Genomic DNA, 15840 nt, shown 5'->3' with positions numbered 1-15840 from the left:
ACAGGTAATACCTGTACCCAGGGGGTGAACTTGGCACCAGCCAAATGCTGATAAAATACAATGGTTGTTGGGTTCATATGCAAAAATAATGATTTACTATGAAGTGGCTGGTGAACTTGTCCATATTTGTTTGTCAGTGGTTGGTAGACATTCACATCTATATGGGGTTCAATAAAACTTAAATGGGAAGGGTATTATATACATGGATACTGGACCGCCTTTGGCTTGGCACTAACACATGGTTGGTCTTCGGCTGGCAGGGTTTCCTCATACAGACCATTCTGTATGCTTGAATCCGGCAGCTGCAAAGGCAAGAAGTTGGTGTTAATCAGTTTATATGATTATAGATTATAGGTGGTTAACAGTTTAAGATGCTAACTATTTACTAAGACTAAATGGCTGCTCCTCCTGTTGCTGCACTGTTTAAAATAAGTGATTGGGACCACCCTTTTGCCAGTCTGCCAGCAGAGCCTATACTAATTGAAAGCATTAACCTATTTCTGCTGGCTGACATTAGCCTGGCGAGCCAGACCCACATTAAAATGTAGGGTCTGGGCACTCGACGTTGGCAGTGCTCAGTCCGAGGGGCGGGATAATCAGTTGTCTTTCAAATTCCCTCTGTACGTAATAGGATATTTGCTTTCAAGTAGCAGGGAATTCAAGCCAAACCGTTGCAACTCTGCCATCAATCATTATGTTAAGCCCACCAAACGACTCCATACACGATTTCATTGGCCTGATTAAGTTTCAATTTCTGGAGCTCACAAGCCAACGGAGAGTTGCTAGACTAGCCCTGGCAGCAAATGTAATTTGCTGCCGCTAGGGGCGTGTCTAGATTTCTAGGCTAGGCTGACATGTTAGTGTGTAATCAAAACCCTTTTTTAACAATGTCTGTATTGCGATACCTTTATGGCAGTGGTTCTCAATTTTTCTTATGGGGGGCAAACATTTGTTTTACTTTATTGTAGGCCTAGTGCTTTTGCTACAAGTTATATGTTCTTTTCTTTTCAAAATTTTCCTAATTTAATAACAAAGGGAACACACACTGAAACATACAAAGGAAGAGGTAGGATTAAAGGTAAGGGCAAATAAAAGACTTGACAATAATGTGTGTGTGTGTGTGAAATTATACGTGTATGCACATCTATCCTACATCAGGCTATTAAAGTACTAGTGTCATAATAAATAATAATAATAAGTTTATTTTATATAGCGCCTTTCTCAAACCCAAGGTCGCTTTACATAGTAGGAAGGCAGGGAAACACAATAACAAACAAACAAACAATACAACAGAGACAACGGCAGGGAAATACAATAACAAACAAACAAAACAATACAACAAAGACAAGTTATCTGTAGGAACTATGTGTTGGGTGGAGGAGAAGTGGTCATTAAACAGAAAGGTCTTGAGATGTGCTTTGAAGAAAGGAAGAGAAGGACAGGCACGAAGGGGTTGGGGGAGGGAGTTCCAGAGTTTGGGGGCCAAGGCACTGAAGGACCTGCCACCCAGGGTGGAGAGTCTGGAGCGGGGGATAGCCAAGAGGTTTTGGTCAGAGGATCTGAGTGAGCGGGAAGGAGTGTAAGGGGTCAGGAGGTCGCAGATGTAGGGGGGAGCAAGGTTGTGGAGGGCTTTGAAGGTGAGTAGTAGTACTTTGTATTTGATCCGGGACGGAACTGGTAGCCAATGGAGTTGATGGAGAATGGGGGTGATGTGTGCTGATCGTCTGGTATGGGTGAGGAGCTTAGCTGCAGAGTTTTGAATATATTGTAGACTTTGAAGGGTTTTAGTGGGGAGACCAAGGAAAAGTGAGTTGCAGTAATCTAAACGGGACATGATGAAAGAGTGAACCAAAGTCTGCATCACTAGCAGAGAGGAAGGGTCGGAGGCGTGCAATGTTACGGAGGTGAAAAAAAGCAATCTTAGTGAGTGATTTGATATGAGGATCAAAGCTAAGGGTGGAGTCAAGGTGAATGCCAAGGTTTTTAACAACAGGGGTGGAGTGGACAGATGAGCCATCAATGTTGAGAGTGAGATGGGGAGATTTGGTGAGGATGCTTTTAGGGCCAATCAGCAGAATTTTGGTTTTGTCTGTGTTGAGCTTGAGAAAATTGTTTTGCATCCATAATTTGAAGTCAGAGAGGCATTCAGTGAGGGAGCGTGGTGGGGGGTCAGAGGGAGAGGGAGTGGTAAGATAGAGTTGGATGTCATCTGCATAGCAGTGGAAGTTGAGACCGTCATGTTCATGCCCCGTATGTGATTGCTCTATAAACCTCAACAAACTCCAGTAGAATTCTTAATTCCTCCAGAAGAGTATTAAATTAAAGTATCATCTCAGTGGTAGGGACAGATGTAGGCTTAGACAATGCAGGGCAGGTGGGGTTGTGAGAACTAATGCCTCAAGGCATTCTGTGAATATCAGTTGGGAACTGGCAGATGTTTCCCACTAAATACCCGCTAAACGTGCACAGCATGCTGAGACATGCATCCTTTTGTGAGTCTTCATGTAACTATGTATGTATAAGTATGTGTGTAAATCTGACTTAAGGTAACCAATAGGAAATCACAAAAAAAAAAAAAAAAAAAAAATGTTTTCTGCTGAAGAGTCCATAATCTGTTGTTTAGTCACACTGATAAAAAACCTTGCACTAAAATAAAATTTCTGTGCAAGGATAGGCTAATTTAATGTACATACTTGACACACACACACACACACTCACACACGCAAAGCTCCAGGTATGGGCAGGCTAGAACCTGTGACAAATGATACTTCCTTGAGACTGCTGAGACGTGTGTGTCTTACCTACGCGGCTGACGATGTCCTCACACTCCTGAGCCGATGCCGCCTGCAATACCACACAGCAGAAGCCCGTAGCCGTGGGGCTGTCTGGGACGTCCCTGGAACAACCAATCACACCCCAGCATTTATCTCAACAACTTCAGCAACTGGTTTTTACCTGGAGTCAGATGGGGAGTGTAAGGTTGTGTCTGTTTTGCTTCAGCTCAGACAGTGAAGCAGTACAACAGGATTGTCTTCTCTCAGTTAGCTATGTTTGGGTTTACAGATTTTCACGGCATGAAATGGAGACTTGGGATAGGAACCATTGTTCAGAGTGCAACAGTATGTCTCTTCTATGTGAAATTTTGATTCTGTCATACAACTGTTTCAAAGGCATGCAAAAACCTGAAATCTCTAGATAGTAATTCTTCATATGTAATTCTCATCACTATTTTAGGAAATATTCTTGCATAATTTTATGAATGCAATGGACTAAATTGTGTAACAGTGTCTGGCACATACATTTTGTCACAGCATTTAATTATTTACACCTTTCATTGTGCCTTGTGCCATGCACCTTCATGTGATCTGCCCAAATATAAACATGCAGTACAATCAATAGCCAGCAGGGGTCTCCAGTTAATCAACTCACTCAGGACTTGATTAAATTTGGGTAATTCCATGGCACATTTAACCTGGCAATAGCCAGATGAATTTCGCTCCGCCTAGCTCCACTCATCCATCTGGAACCGATCCATTGAAGTGTTGCTTCAGAAGGCTGGGCCTAATCAAAAAATGCTTGCATATGATTGAATAAGCCACTTGTCCGTCATCTATTGACGTGCTACTTCAACCACTCACATCGGCCAACCCGTGGACGCTAATAACAGACTCACAGTCGCCTCTACGCTATGTCACATCTATGAAACTCCCGCCCTGCGTCCTGATTGGCTAAACCATAAAGTTGGTTGGAGAAATCACTCTCAATGGAAGAGGTCCCAGATGGATGTGAGTGAAGCTAGGCGGAGCTAAGCGGAACGACATTCATCTGGCTAGGGTCAGGTTATGGCACACATTACATTACATTACATTACATTACATTTGGCTGACACTTTTTTTAGCCAAAGCGACTAACAACATGGTAAACAGTTTAAGTTTTAGAGCAATTCTCAACAATTTAAATTTAAACATTAGAGTACAGTAAAAATAAGTGCATCAGTGAGTGCTGCTTTTAACAGTTACGTGTCAGTTTAAGATGGCTGATGAGTGCTAGCATCAGCAAGACTTGTTGTAAGTGTTGCTATGAGAGGAGATGTTCTCTAAAGAGCTGGGTCTTCAGGAGTTTTTTGAAAATGGAGAGGAATGTCCCTGCCCTGGTAGGAACTGGCAGTGTGTTCCACCAATGAGGAACAACAGATGAGAAAAGTTTGGATTGGCCTGAGCGTACTGGTGGTAGAGCTAGACGTCGTTCGTCTGAGGAGCGCAGCGGTCTGGAGGTAGCGTATGTCTGTATGAGGGCATTCAAGTAGGTGGGAGCAGAACCAGAGACTACTTTGTAGGCAAGCGTTAGAGCCTTGAATTTGATGCGGGCCGCCATAGGTAGCCAGTGTAGCTGGATGAGCAGCGGGGTAACTTGTGCCCTTTTGGGTTGGTTGTAGACCAGGCACGCCGCCCGTTCTGGATCATCTGAAGTGGTTTCACTCGCGCAGGCTGGGAGACCTGTCAGGAGGGCGTTGCAGTAGTCGAAGTTGTGAGATGACTATTGCCTGAACCAGAAGTTGGGTAGCATCTTGAGTCAAGTAAGTCCTGATTTTCCGTTATGTTGTAGAGTGCGAAACGGGCATGACCGGGCTTACTGAGGCAACATGATCTGAGAAGTTTAGTTGGTTGTCGAGAACAACTCCTAGATTTCTTGCAGTCCTGGTAGGTGAAACAGACAGGGAGTCCAATTTGATGTTGATGTCGTGGTGTATGGTAGGTTTAGCTGGGAGGACCAGCAGTTCAGTCTTTGAGAGGTTCAGCTGGAGGTGGTGTGCCTTCATCCATGTAGCTAAGTCTGAGAGGCAATCCGAGATCCGTGCTGAGACTAAGGGGTCATCAGGGGGAAAGGACAGATAGAGCTGTGTGTCGTCTGCATAGCAGTGGTATAAGAAGCCATGCGAACGGATAATCGGTGGTGGTGTAGATAGCAAAGAGAAGGGGCCCAGCACTGAGCCCTGGGGGACCCCTGTGGTGAAATGGTGAGGTGCAGATAGCTGACCAAGCCATGATAATGTTAAACGAAGGCCCTGTGAGGTAGGATTCAAACCAGGAGAGAGCAGAACCGGAGATTCCCATGTTAGCGAGTATAGAGAGAAGGATGCGGTGATTAACCGTGTCAAAGGCAGCCGATAAGTCAAGCAGAATGAGTACTGATGACCGAGCGGTTGCCCTGGCTTCTTTTAAGGCTTCTGTTACAGACAGCAGAGCCGTTTCGGTAGAGTGGCCGCTTTTGAACCCAGACTGATTTGGATCCAGAAGGTTGTTCTGTGAAAGGAAATCAGAGACCTGTTTGGAGACTGCTCGTTCAATGCCTTTGGATAGGAAAGGCAGGAGTGAGACAGGGTGGTAGTTTTCGACTTGAGCAGGGTTGAGAGAAGCTTTCTTAAGTAACGGTGTTACCCGGGCCATTTTGAACGCTGTTGGAAATGTGCCGGAGGTTAGCGAGGCATTGATCACATTTGTGATAGCTGGTGCGATGGTCGGGCTGATGGACTGAAGTAGGCTCGTAGGTATAGGGTCCAGCGAGCATGTGGTAGGACGGCTGCATGTCAGGAGTCTAGATACTTCATTCTCGGAGAGAGGCGTGAATGCTGAAAAAGATGTTCCAGCAGTCCCTAGAGGTTGTAGGAATGCGGTATCTGAGTCAGATGCGTTGAGTGGGCATGTAGAGAATTGACTGCTGATTGCCGCCACTTTGTTTGTGTGAGGCGAGGAAAAAATGAGGTGAGGGTATCTGCAGTAAGGCAGGATGGAGGAGGAGGCAGCTGAGGGTTGAGTAGCGATTTGAAGGTTGAGAAAAGTGTTCGAGTGTCTGTAGATAGATAGATAGATAGATAGATAGATAGATAGATACTTTATTGATCCTCAAGGGGAAATTCAAGAATTCTGTAGCACTGTTGATTTTGTCATTGTAGAAAGCCGTCTTAGCAGCAGTGATGCTGGCTGAGAAGGAGGTCAGGAGTGTCTGGTAGTTTTTGAGTTTTGCATTTAAATCAAACAAGCATTCACACAAATTAATATCTACATGATTAAGCCATTTGCTCAAAGGAAAATTCCGGTATTTAGTATTTACCACTCGGTGAGTTGCACAGTTTTGAAAACGAACGTTGTTTTTTAGGACATGTTTGTGCATGCCTGTTGCAGCCACTCTAAAGCAGTAAAGGCGAGTCAAAACGAGTCAGAAAAGTTGAGACAGGACTAATCGTTAATATTTCGGTGTCCACCACTCTAGTTCATCCAAAACAAACCAGAAACTCAAAGTGCTAAATACAGGAATGTTCCTTTAATCCATAGTAAGACGCATTTGTAATGTTTTACGGAGAATGCGTTCATGAAGGAATATCTTAAATGGCTATGGCTGCTTTAGTGAGATGCACAAATATATGGACAGAGGAAGATATCCAGATTGAGCATTATGTTGTTATTAAGATAGTATTATGATTTTGAAACGATGCTTATGGACCGTGTCATGAGCACTTAAGATAGTATTATGATTTTGAAACGATGCTTATGGGCCGTGTCATGAGCACTTAAACGGGTGTGAAAGAATGTGTTTTTCTTTGTCCTTTTTTCTAGGACTGCATTTTTCTCCATAGAAATTCAGCTCAGTCATGCAACAGAGATAGATAGATAGATAGATAGAAATTCAAGGTCCCAGTATAGCTAAAATGCATTATTTTGTGTGGAAAATAAGGGAAGTAGTACTTACGCCACACAGAAGGCAAAGATCCTGTAATCTGGACGGCTGAATCTCCCAACACATGATATTTCAGGGTAGTGGTGCTGGAACAATTCCTGCACAGTATGCATTCCCATTAATTTACCCATTAATCATAAAAACAATGTCCACCTACACTTAAGATGGGGGACAGCTCTGAGGGACACTTACGAGCTTGGTGTTTTTTTCTGTACACGTTAAGTGAGTTTCCTTCATGTCTAGAAGCACCTCCTGAAAGAGCAAGGACATCAGTATGTTTCTTTTCTAGAACAATCGGTTTGGGTTCATCAGTCTTAGCAGGTTTCTCTGTACCTTCCGAGAGTCACTCCTCTCCAGAACAAAGGGAATTCCATACTGTAGCACTTCCTTGCCTCCATACTAGTTGACGAGAGATGAAAAGAAATGTCAAGTTACTGATTACATCTGCTTCACAACTGATCACACAAATGTATTGTATGTAGTGAGTCCACACCCAAAACTATGACAAACAAGCAACCACAGCTAAGCGCAAACACAAAAGTTTGACACACAACACATAATGCACTTCACACATATCTACCATTCCAATGTTTGCCTTTCCCAAGAACTGCACAATGTACACAATCCTGCTGAAGAGAGGAATTCAAGAGTCAACATGCCAGGCAGCCATCATGTGTGTGTGTGTGTGTGTGCATGTGTGTGTGTGTTTACATTCAGGTGCGTATAGGCTCAATAATGTCATAAGCACATGCAACAAAGCTTGTTGTGACTACAGACCTGCACTCAGCCTTGAGCTGAATAGAGAGATTCAAACAGCAAAACAAACATGTGTTCAGCTAAAGTACTGGTGGATTTCTTGCCTGCCTTCTCTGAGACACTGAGACTGGTCCAGTTTGCGCGGGTTGGTTCCGTGCCGGCGGGTCAGGTGGGAGGAATCCAGGCATACTGCGGGGTTCTCCTGCTGCAGGAGTCGCAGCGTCTTCACCAGGGGCCGGAACACAGCACCATCAGGGTCTCGGCACCTCAGCAGACGCAGGGAGAGCGGCTGCCCTTTCAGCCTGGACAGGATCACACCGGCCTTCCGGCAACAAAAAAGACGCTGGGTTAGAGAGGGCAAAGGCCATCAAGGCTGATAAACTAGGCTGGACTAGGTGCACTTGCTGGGGGAGAGAAGGTAGAGGTAGTGAATATATACACGATGAATTAAAGAAGGTAAAAGCAGAGAAGATATCTAAGCTGTGTTAAAGAACATAGTGGTAGAAGATTTGAGAACTTAGAGATATTTGAGTGGACTGTCCATTTGTGAGGAAATCAGTGCTTAACATTAACATCACAAACACAAACATCAATACTGAGTATGTCTTTGATCAAATGTGTTCTATACAGAGGCTGAGGGGTCTCTCTCTCTCGCTCTCTCTTATTCGTTCACCTGTCCGTTACTGGCGTTCCTGAGTGAAGTCCCGTTAATTTCGTCAATGATGTCACCGAGCTGCACAAATCCGTCCACTTCCGCCTGACTGCCCTGCAGCAGGTCCAGCACAAACACACGACCGTTCAGGTACCTGGGGACAGGTAACCGGTGAGTGCCGCTGGTCATTAAGTGCTACTTTATTATCATTATATTGTATATTATCGACAGCATCAGCAAAGCCACTGGGCTGATGGTGGGGTGCTTCTGTTTCCAAACTGGAACACTGAATTAATTTTAAGCGACATCATGCAGGTGGGCTACTTTTTTAGGTATACTGTCTCTCTCTCTCTCTCTCTCTCCCTCAAATTCATACAAAAGTGCTTCATTAGCATGACAAATAGGACAGAAAAACCACATTCCACATTCACAGGGGTGACAATCATAGAATGAGAAACCTGATCCACCTTAACACCATGCCCAGCTCTCGACACGGGACGGCTTCGTACAACTCACACACCTGGAGAACACACAACATCAGGCCACTAAAACAAAACACTGATCAGACTTAAAGGCTGTATAGATGGGAATCACTTACTGGGAGAAGCCAGCTCTCATCCAGGAAACTGCAGTTCTAAGAAGAAATAGCATATTCGTTTCAAACATGGATATGTACCCTGGAAATCCAGAGTTCTCGCGAGAGCACAATGGAATTGTCTCTGCGAGACACTCTGGCAAAGAGCGATGATGCACAATACTTTTACCCCAACATTCCGGGGACCCAGCTAAACTGATGAAGACGGCGCTGCAACGTTGGAGGACAGTACACATTGGTCGTAGTGTTATCCGATTGCGTCGAAGTCTGGAATCATTCAGAGTAAACATGGTCTAGTGTTATCCAAATGCGTGCAGTGAGATTTTTAAATGCATGCTTGTTGCCGCCCCTCGAGTTGGGCCATTACATTGTTCTTGGCCAGACCCTTAATCTTTCTAGATTATCAGGGTCTGGATTTTCCAGGCTATACCCTGGGTGCAAATTCTGAAACCCTCCCTTCACAAACCAATGTTTTATTAATATTCATTGGAGTAGCCTGACATATTTTGTCATTTATATATTTCATATTGATTGTTTCACTTTTTAAACACCTAACCCTAACCTTTACATTGTATTAGTGGTGTGAAAGTCTAATTAGTATGGAATGTGTTTTGTGCCAAAATTAAATAAATAAATGAAATATGAAATCAATAAATGAAATATGAAATAAATAATTAAAAGTTGAAATCAATAAATGAAATATGAAATAAATAAATAAAAGATTAACTAAATAGTTAAATAAATAAAAGATTAAATGTAAAAACCATATATACATTGACATTTACATTCCATATGCACGGTCTTGCAATGTGCCATGAAATAAATAAATAGTTCTACGTCAGTCACCCATCAAGGCGGGACCTAGCCGCTGATTGGTTGCTGCCTGAAAAAAAGAAATCAAACTTTGTGAGCATGACTGGCTGATCAGAATAAAGTCATTGATAGAAGCTAAAAGCTAGTGCTACTGCTAAAAGCCATAACCTAGGCATTTTCATTCAGAAAGATTGTGTGTTCTATGTTGCTAACTCTTGGCTGTGAGTTATCAGGACGTAAAAGCATAGCATCTAGTGCTGTCAAAAATCCTTGTCGGCTGCTGAGTTATACCCTCATATTGAGAACTAGCAGCTAAAAAGTCTCTGAAAAGTTGTGGACACTGCTTGGGCAAGCTGGCACTGACACTCGCATAATAAGAGTTCACGGCATGGGCATCTCAAGCTTTATTGTTTATGTATCATATAACAAATGAGGTGAATTCAGCTCAAGTGAAGTTAACTGGGACGTCTGGGCACCCTACTATAAATAGAAGCAATAGCAAAGTCGTTTGCCTTAGATAGAAGTTCGCTTTCTGTAGATGTCGATAACTAGCTAACGCTTGTGCTAACTGTTAGCGCTAGCTCTAGATGTGCACATAGCATGTCTTATCAACCCTCAGACACAGCAAACAGACCCATCAAATGACAGAACGCTTTCACACCTGATATCTTCCCAAAAGTATGAATTTAGAATGAAATCCTGTTGTATGTTTCGTGAGTTATGATACAAGTCTGAGCTATCTCCTTAGTCCAGTGTGGTTCACAGGTAAACTAGCAAGCCAGTACAGTCTGACTCAGAGCTGGATCACTTCACTTCAGGCAGCAATCAGTGGTTAGGTCCCGCCTTGATGGGTGACTGACGTATTTATTTATTTCATGGCACATTGCATGACCTTGCATATGGAATGTAAATGTAAATGTCAATGTATATATGTTTTTTACATTTAATCTTTTATTTATTTCACATTTTATTTATTTATTTAACTTTTTATTTATTTATTTAATCTTTTATTTATTTATTTCAACTTTTAATTATTTATTTCATATTTCATTTATTGATTTCATATTTCATTTATTTATTTAATTTTATCACAAAAAAACATTCCATAAATTAGGTGCCTTTCACAACTTGTCCATGTCTGTAGGCTATTATTTGGAAATGAGATCTGCATAAGAATATGAGGACATATGTCAGGATGTTTGCTATTCAATTAGTTAATATACAAACAACTTGAAGGGAACCTGTCTTGGATTGCAGTGGAGTGTCATGCAATGTTCAATTCTGATGAGCACTGCACAAATGACAAGCAAGCATGACGTGAGCTAACTGGTAGAGAAGGAACTAGGCTATTTTCAGATGTAAAAGATTGCCAATAGTCCTGTAGCATGTTACTTATGTTATTAAAAAATAATTAATTAACTAGGTAAATTGCCTAGGTTACAGACACAGACTTGAGAGATGCAAGTCAGCAGATCAGCTATTATTATTTGTTGACATCAAACCTGAAGAGTTTACCCAGCTGCTGTTCCCGCTGTTCACACACATGGAGTTTTTCTCTTCTCATGTCCTGATAGTTCTGCTCATCAGCAGTATTTCTGATACATGTATTTAAAATAGCCTAAGTATTTCAAATATAAAATAGTAGGCTATTTTGACATTAATATTTTATTTAGTTGAAGTTTTATTTTGGTGAATGGCTTTGTAAACTATGAGAACATTGTTCATAATTTACTAAAAAGAAAGGTTTTGGACAACTCACTCCTTGACTGGCAAGATGGCGCCGAGCAGAAAAAACTAGTGAGTTGTTCAAAACCTTTCTTTTAGTAAACTCTGTGTACACAAACAATGTTCTCAATGCTCAAGTTCATGTGTAGAGACGCGGATGATACTTCTATCAAGGTTTCATGTTGTGTCGAGTCTTAGTGTTTTAAAAATAGCGATTTTGACGCGATCATGTATCAAAATAGTAGTGCCCCTACGATTCCCATGCAAAAGGCCATTTGACCCGAAAACGACAACAGGACGAGCTTAAAAGTGGCGCTTCGGATGTAATTATGCTTTTAAACGAAAGTTTGACTCGGGTAGGCCTACACTCACAAAAACACCCTAGGATGCATTTTGGCGAAAGTTACGCTTTAAAGCTGTTCCTCTCAAACACTGTCCGCTTAATCAACAGAGTCAGTGTACTAATGAAGAAATAGATTAAATAGACATATATGGAAGATTTGCAAAGTGATATCATGCTCCCTTTCAAGAGTAGCCTATTAGGTGACTTTCAAAATATTTAAAAATAATCATTTTGATACATGCTAATGCATTTTGTAGTTTATTTTTGATACACTTAAAATGTAAAATGTAAAATCTTGCTGATCCTAGCTCTCACCAGCCGTCTTAAACTGACACGTAACTGTTAAAAAAGCACTCACTGATGCACTTATTTTTACTGTACTCTAATGTTTTTTAAATTGTCCTAAAATTGTTGAGAATTGCTCTAAAACTTAAACTGTTTACCATGTTGTTAGTCGCTTTGGCTAAAAAAGCGTCAGCCAAATGTAATGTAATGTAATATAATGTAATGTAAAATCAGGGTATTTGATAATACATTTTGATGCCCATCCCTGCCAACAGCTAGAGCAGCCAGGCAGCTAGCACTATAGCTGTCTGGCTGTTCGAGCTCTTGGCTGGCTGCAGCAACTCGAGCTACTAGATATAGGTACCGATTGTTTTCTCTTTTTTTAAGTGACTTTGAGAAACAGAAATCCATGTGATAAATGGCCAGAGTTTTATTTTAAGGCATCAGGAGCGGGTTTATCTAACACACATAGACCTACATAGGCATACCGCACAGCTATGCTAGCTATGCTGGGTTTGAGGCTGCACACTGCACAGATGCACAACTGGGTGGGCAAGACACAATGCTTGGGTGGGCTTAGCCTGTGAATAATGCTCACCTGAATGTTGGGTGGGCTTAGCCTGTGAATAATGCTCACCTCAATGTTAAGCTTGAACTCCATCTCTGAGATCACCAGCAGCAGGGACATAAAGGGCTCTATGTAAGACAGAGGAGAACAAGAACAAGAGCTTACAGAAACCAAAACATATTAGGCTCAGTGATAACAGTGCTAATGTACTATTTCCTTTTAGAATGAAAATGCCAAGAACTCACCCAGAATGTCCTCATTTCTCAGAATAGATATAGTAGTGCTATAAAACTGACCAAGGATAAACACATATTACAATCTCAGCAAGCTTAAATGAATTAACATTTCTGGCAAACAGTAAATAATCAGTGAATTAACTTACTTCTAGGATTTTAGGTGTGTGTAACATGTGCTTGACTACATTTCCCAGAATCCTCCGATTCACTGCAAGCCTGAGGAAATAACGACCTCGCCCCTGAGCTGTCAGCAGCTTCTTACAATTAATGGTTTGTTCCACCGCCAGTGATACTGAGCCAAGTCTTCAGAACAAAGAAGCCAAGGAAAAAAAGTTGGAAACACTTTACTTGACAGTATCGACATATGAGTGACATGACACTGTCATGAACGTGTCATTAACAAGTCATAAACGTTTATGACATAACGCTTTTGTTATTAAGTGACATTTGGTTTTTGTCATAACAAATAAGGGTTAGGATTAGGGTTAGGGTTCATGTGTCATGACAGTGTCATGTCACTCTTATGTCGATACAAGTAAAGTGTTACCAATATGTATGCTTGTAAGACAATGCAATGACCCTGTCACCTTATTTCTGTTAAAAGTAATTAATAATAAACCTTATTACTGGTGCGCCAAAGCTAAGCACTTTTTTATTAAATCTACAGATTAGCCTACCAAATCCCACTTAAGGGTCTTCTTGAAATTCACTAAACCTAGAGTAAGGGTGGATAAATCATTCACATTACATGAGGACACCCATTAAACTCATTAAGTGTAGTCCAACTTTGCCCAGGCCTAGTCAGTATGCTGTCAGGATTAGACTCCGTAGCCTGGGTGTGTTGTCTATAGAGGACAGAAGCTCACCGGCCACAAAGGTCATTCTGAAGGAGCGTCTCCAGGCCATGCCAGTAGTCCCTCTGCACCAAACTCAACACAGGCTCTGCAGCAGAACAACATTATTGAACACCAGCTCTATCATAACACAGCATCACATGGGTCAGTTTAGGACTACTGCTGAACATTATTTGCTGACCCGCATCATAGGGGATGGCAGAACAGATTGATTCTGATATGGGGATTTAGTCCAGTAGGAATGGCATGGGACGAAATAAATGCCCAAACATTTACTATGCAGATGCAGACAAAATACTGTTTTAAAACAAAAAACGAAAGGTTCTGTAATGTGTAAGAATTTAGCAAACAACTCTGAGATTAGACTATAAAGGTTTCAGGTTTACAATAATTACTCTTTGAGTTGGTAATTTGCCTGTGTGTGGAGAGATAGCAACTCACGCTGTAGTCCTTTCCGAAAAATGAGCTCCAACAGTTCGCAGCAGGAAGAGAGATGGGGACAGGAGTCGGTCACTGGGCTCTCGCTCTGGCTCAAGTTTAGGATACACACTAGAGGACACACACACACACACACACACACACACACACACACATTATTGTCATGAAATGATTTGATTGACTGTCTAGAAAGACAATGTAATTCAATGTAATCTCATCTGGGATTGCACCAGCTTTGAACCATGAGAACAACGCAGCACTTTTATTGCTCCATGAACCATGAGAACAAGCAGCATTTTTATTGCTCCTATCCACTTCCATCACGTAACCAAGCAACCAGCCTGCATCGTTTCACCTGTTTGATGGTATGCACGGCCTATGCGATAAGAGAGCAAGTTGCATCAGACATGCAACTGAATAAGGAACAGCTGAACTAAAATTAACTGAAGAACAGTCCAGACATTTCACGGTATTTGTGCACAAGTAAGGTGCGATAACATCATTCAGCATTTAATACAGCAACAAATATTAAAACTATATTTTGTTACCGGATTTGGAGAGTAGGCTACTACGCCGTGCACAAGAAGACAATAGTTTACTCCGACTATTTTTTCAACAGGGCTACACGTTAATAATATTATTATCATTATACAACTTGATAAGCACGAATGATGACGAATGATTGCAGCAATGCGAATGAATGACGCAAGTGCATAGGCTACTACAAATAAGGATAGGGAATAGCCTACGAACAAAAATAAATACAAACACGTCAAAACAGTGCGGAGAGACATCTGTTTGAATGAGATTGACGTTTAAGTGACTCACCTTTCAGGGTCTCCAGAAGGGGATCTTTAGGCGGCATGATCTGTCACTGCAGCTGCTTATGCTTTCGCTGTCATCTGGCAGCACAACATGAGCACTTCCGCAAGCGATTGATGTGCCGATATTGGGAGTGTCTTTCCCTTATGGGTGTTGCTCTGAAAATAAAGGGCAAACAATAGAGGTTGCTGACTGTGTTAGTCCTATTTGGAATATCAACAGGGCTTATCAACACCTTTACATTATATTCCGTTGTTAATGACAAAGCAAATAAAGTCAACAGTGGTGTGGAATGTAGCGGCTGGTTATTTTGACAGTTTGGCTCCATCTTGAGGACAATATGAAGATGTGATGGTTCCCTTGTTCTCACATGCAAAATGAATCTTCGTGTGCAGTCGTGAAGTCGGAAAGAGCCGAAACTCGTCACTCAGCAACGGACCGACATCCAGTGTAAACAAGGTCACATCCACTCTCTCCCACACACATACACACTGCAGAGCTTGGAGGCGGAGCGCAGGTAGCCTGTCCGGCGGTGTATGTGATGTAAAATAGTAAGAAAGGGTAATCCAGGTGAAGATATTGATCATTGTTTTACGACAGGACAGCTCAAGAGTCTACTTAAGGTAAGATATGCTTATGCTTGTGTGAAAAGTCAGTAGGTAATGTTAATTCTGCAGGTCTTTGAATAAACTGATCAATGCTGTTTTCATTTTGAGAATCCAAACAGAGCTGCTGCAAATATTTGCTGCACCATGATAGCTACAGTGCATCGAAAATCAAATTGTAGGCTATCTGACAACAATCAGAATAGTCTACTTTAATCTTATGGTTAGTTCTTTGCCTGAGCAAGTGTGTGTGAATACCTTATGCTTCAGCATGAGCTACGCATTTTGTAATTACAACATGGCGTTCTTATAAAAAATATCCTTTTATTAATATTGCCATAATCTGGATTTAAATAACCGGTGTATTCAGACAAATTGAGCAAACTATACACTTGACTTAAGTTCTACAGACT

At 41.8% G+C, this 15840-nt stretch overlaps 2 protein-coding genes across 4 annotated transcripts in view; one reads left to right on the top strand and one right to left on the bottom strand.

Annotated features, from left to right (window-relative positions):
• Positions 1–72: 72 nt before the first annotated feature.
• Positions 73–15057, bottom strand: si:ch211-250n8.1. Of its 2 annotated transcripts, none has more exons than XM_048244864.1 (16): positions 14829–15057; positions 14004–14111; positions 13575–13650; positions 12855–13011; positions 12718–12763; positions 12542–12600; positions 8742–8777; positions 8611–8663; positions 8165–8297; positions 7596–7813; positions 7316–7364; positions 7069–7134; positions 6928–6987; positions 6748–6833; positions 2802–2896; positions 73–302 (listed from the first exon to the last, which is right to left on the bottom strand). In XM_048244864.1, exons 1-16 carry the CDS (start codon positions 14863–14865, stop codon positions 268–270), a joined length of 1314 nt encoding a protein of 437 aa, XP_048100821.1. In that variant the 5' UTR covers positions 14866–15057; the 3' UTR covers positions 73–267. The 2 variants fall into 2 exon arrangements, with proteins under 2 accessions (XP_048100821.1, XP_048100822.1); XM_048244865.1 differs by having other exon boundaries at positions 7316–7361.
• A 248-nt stretch (positions 15058–15305) lies between these two features.
• Positions 15306–15840, top strand: part of zgc:194990 (uncharacterized protein LOC568410 homolog) — a 16817-nt gene continuing 16282 nt past the window's right edge. For both annotated transcript variants that reach the window (XM_048245471.1, XM_048245469.1), the window contains exon 1: positions 15306–15445. The gene's annotated coding sequence lies outside the window, so the exon portion shown is untranslated. The remainder of the gene's footprint in view (positions 15446–15840) is intronic.

This window comes from Alosa alosa, chromosome 6 (genome assembly GCF_017589495.1).
Source record: "Alosa alosa isolate M-15738 ecotype Scorff River chromosome 6, AALO_Geno_1.1, whole genome shotgun sequence".
NCBI lineage: Eukaryota > Metazoa > Chordata > Actinopteri > Clupeiformes > Clupeidae > Alosa > Alosa alosa.
The sequence above is the reverse complement of the archived record's forward strand: the minus strand, read 5'-3'. Positions and strand labels throughout refer to the sequence as shown.

What these genes read in the sequence shown, in the direction of transcription:
- si:ch211-250n8.1 (XM_048244864.1), bottom strand. Translation starts at nt 14,865, where the DNA reads ATGCCGCCTAAAGATCCCCTTCTGGAGACCCTGAAAG. An exon ending in ATGAGAGCTGGCTTCTCCCA is followed by an intron (nt 8,664 to 8,741) that starts GTAAGTGATTCC and finishes TGTGTTCTCCAG; the next exon opens with GTGTGTGAGTTGTACGAAGC. An exon ending in CAGTGTCTCAGAGAAGGCAG is followed by an intron (nt 7,365 to 7,595) that starts GCAAGAAATCCA and finishes TCCTCTCTTCAG; the next exon opens with CAGGATTGTGTACATTGTGC.